At 39.7% G+C, this 2,781-nt stretch overlaps 1 protein-coding gene across 3 annotated transcripts in view; it reads left to right on the top strand.

The window, feature by feature from the left end:
• Positions 1 to 2,781, top strand: part of ppp2r5cb (protein phosphatase 2, regulatory subunit B', gamma b) — a 30,160-nt gene that overhangs the window by 17,688 nt on the left and 9,691 nt on the right. For all 3 annotated transcript variants that reach the window (XM_032543696.1, XM_032543695.1, XM_032543697.1), the window contains one exon: positions 2,282 to 2,481. In XM_032543696.1, coding sequence (XP_032399587.1) covers positions 2,282 to 2,481 — 200 coding nt within the window. The remainder of the gene's footprint in view (positions 1 to 2,281; positions 2,482 to 2,781) is intronic.

The raw sequence follows: 2,781 nt of genomic DNA, 5'->3' as shown, positions 1-2,781 counted from the left end.
ACGCATTCTGCACTCACCGCGTCGTCTTGTTGACTGTTTACATATGTGTGCTCAGCATCATATGTACAATGTTTGTACTGGTGTTATTATTGAATACATTGTCAATACATATTTCTAAAATGGTATGTTTTTGTTGAGTTATTACACAATGCTATTTCTGACCTTTTCGAATCCCTCGACTAATAAGCCATATTACAAAAAAGACTAAACTAATAAAAACTAAACTAAAACTAAGCATTTTTTTAAACTAAACTAGCAAACCCGCTTTTAAAAACTAATTAAAACCAAACTGAATTTGAAAACAAAAAGTCAAAACGAAATAAAAAATAAAAAATAATGAAATTGCAAAACTATAATAACCTTGGTTTGGTACAGCCAATTTGTTTTGTTTTGTGAAATCGTGGCAGAGAATTGTTAGATCAATTCTAAGCAAAAACAAAATCGTGATTCGTATTTTTCCCTGAATCGTGCCGGCCTACTACTTAGCGCAATACACTCTGTAGACTTGTTTATCATAATAGTCTCCAGTCTGGTCTTCCCAAAAAGCCGTAACAGTAACACTTAATCCAGAACGGTCCGGCTTGGTTAATAATAAACAAAGTCAGAGCACACATAATAACTCTTTTCTAATCCTTACAAGGGTTATCTATATATTTATCATAGTTCTTGTTTAACATGTTTATAAAGCAATACTTGGCCTTATTGTGTGTCTGAAACATTTCTGGTGTTTGAGATGGGAAAGCCCTTCAGGTCCTCGGGGAGCAGACTTGTAACGGTTCCAAAGTGCAGAACAGAAATCCTCGGTGATTCTGCATTTAGCTCTCGTGCTACAAGCTGCTGGCATATTCCCAGAGTATTTGAGGGGTCGCTGAAAGCCTTGATTAACATGAGCATTTATGTGCAGTTATTATTTTAGTTATTCTCTTATTTCATAGTAATGTTTATTTGATTGCATATTATGTTGATTAAGAGGGAGAGAGAGTTCCTCAGCTGTTGTATGGTGATAATGTATTGAACACGGGCACAGAATGGAGATTGGCTCATTGTGAGTGTGCCGTAGCTACAAAAACGTGTGATGTTTTTTAAATGGCTGGTTAATGATTATAATACACAGACAGGTGTGGATCAGTATTCCTGGAGGCAGAATTAGATCTGCCGCTGCATCATTGATCTAGTCGTGGTGACACAAGGTACATCTCAGATCTCTTAACTTACATCCGTAGCTCCTTCACTTGTCTCCCTTCGTCACGTCTTGGTCCGTCCCACTGAGCATGCACGGAAGAGACACAAGGAAGTCATGGGTGGAGAGATGACACAAGGAAATGACATGAGAAAATGTCTTTTTAGAGGAATGAGACATCCTTACCTCACATGAATGTGTCAGCTGTAGTGGCGGACTTATCAACCCTTTCAGCTGCGCGGCTTCCTGGGAAGCCTGCTCTCGTGTATCCTCGCTGATAGCTCCTCGGAGATCCCTCCTCGCTGATAGCTCCTCGGAGATCCCTCCTCGCTGATAGCTCCTCGGGGAAGGAATAAGAGCTTTGAGACGGCCTTGGCAAATGAACGACGAACAACTTTGGGTTCAGCTAAGGAGCGAGGAGCTATCAAATAAGAAACATGAGATGCACCGACAGTCTTTAAAAGGCTGAATTATTGATTCATAAAATCTTTAAATGAAGTCTCTCTACATGTCACCACGGCAGCAGAATTCAGGTGTACTGCACCTGAATAACTCTTAAAGCTTTGGTACAAACAATCACTAACTGTGAGAGAGGGGATGGGGGAAGAAAACACATTAACAATGTGTTTTAGCCATTAACATGGTAACAAACTTTTAAGCATACAATTCACTACCTCTACATGTGCAACAGTGCTTAACAAAGACTACTTTTACATTGTTTATACAGTGTCAGGTGCTGCAGCATTATGCATGTGTTTTCCTAAATATTCATCTTTCAGCAACGTTTTTGACCATTTCTCTATAATATGTTATGTGTAACATTTACCTTTTTCCTGCATCATTTTGTTTTGGATGACTTTAATCAAGCATCTGACTTGTTACACCTTTCTCCGTGATGATGGTGGGATAAAACATGGTTCGCCAAACAGTGCAGAGTGTTTGGCAAACTATGCGATGGTAAGATGCTGTTCTGTGATTGTTCTTAGATATAGTGTTAATATCTGGAATCCAAGTAGTTCCTGTTCTTTTCTGTTAAAGGTGACAACTTCACACACATTGGCAGATCTGTTAAATCACTGTCCTTCCATTTCTGTCTTGTAGACGTCCCCCCTGCAGAGCAGGAGAAGCTGTTCATTCAGAAGTTGCGGCAGTGTTGCGTCCTCTTTGATTTTGTCTCCGACCCACTGAGTGACCTGAAATGGAAGGAGGTGAAACGGGCGGCAATAAGCGAGATGGTGGAGTACATCACCCACAACAGGAATGTCATCACCGAACCCATCTACCCAGAGGTGGTTCACATGGTCAGTATAAACAGACTTTATGTCATTGACATTCACATGAAGTTAATCGTTCTTAACAAAGAATGTGATTATTGAATATGTGAAATTATCAGGTTTGCCATATGAGGACTGTACATTATTCAACTCCAGACTAAATGTTCCTGCACATAAGGCAAAGCAGTTGCTTGTTTTGCAGGCATAGAATGTGGTAATTTCATTTCCTCCACACTATGGCCTTTTCTGCGCTGAGACAGGATGGATGTTGTTTTTAAGCTACTGTTGCAGGTTGTTGAGTTTCAGATTAGTGAGTTGAAAGTAACA

The sequence above is a fragment of the Etheostoma spectabile genome, chromosome 18, assembly GCF_008692095.1.
Source record: "Etheostoma spectabile isolate EspeVRDwgs_2016 chromosome 18, UIUC_Espe_1.0, whole genome shotgun sequence".
NCBI classification, from domain to species: domain Eukaryota; kingdom Metazoa; phylum Chordata; class Actinopteri; order Perciformes; family Percidae; genus Etheostoma; species Etheostoma spectabile.
Note: the sequence above shows the minus strand (reverse complement) of the source record. Positions and strands in the feature narration are given on the sequence as shown.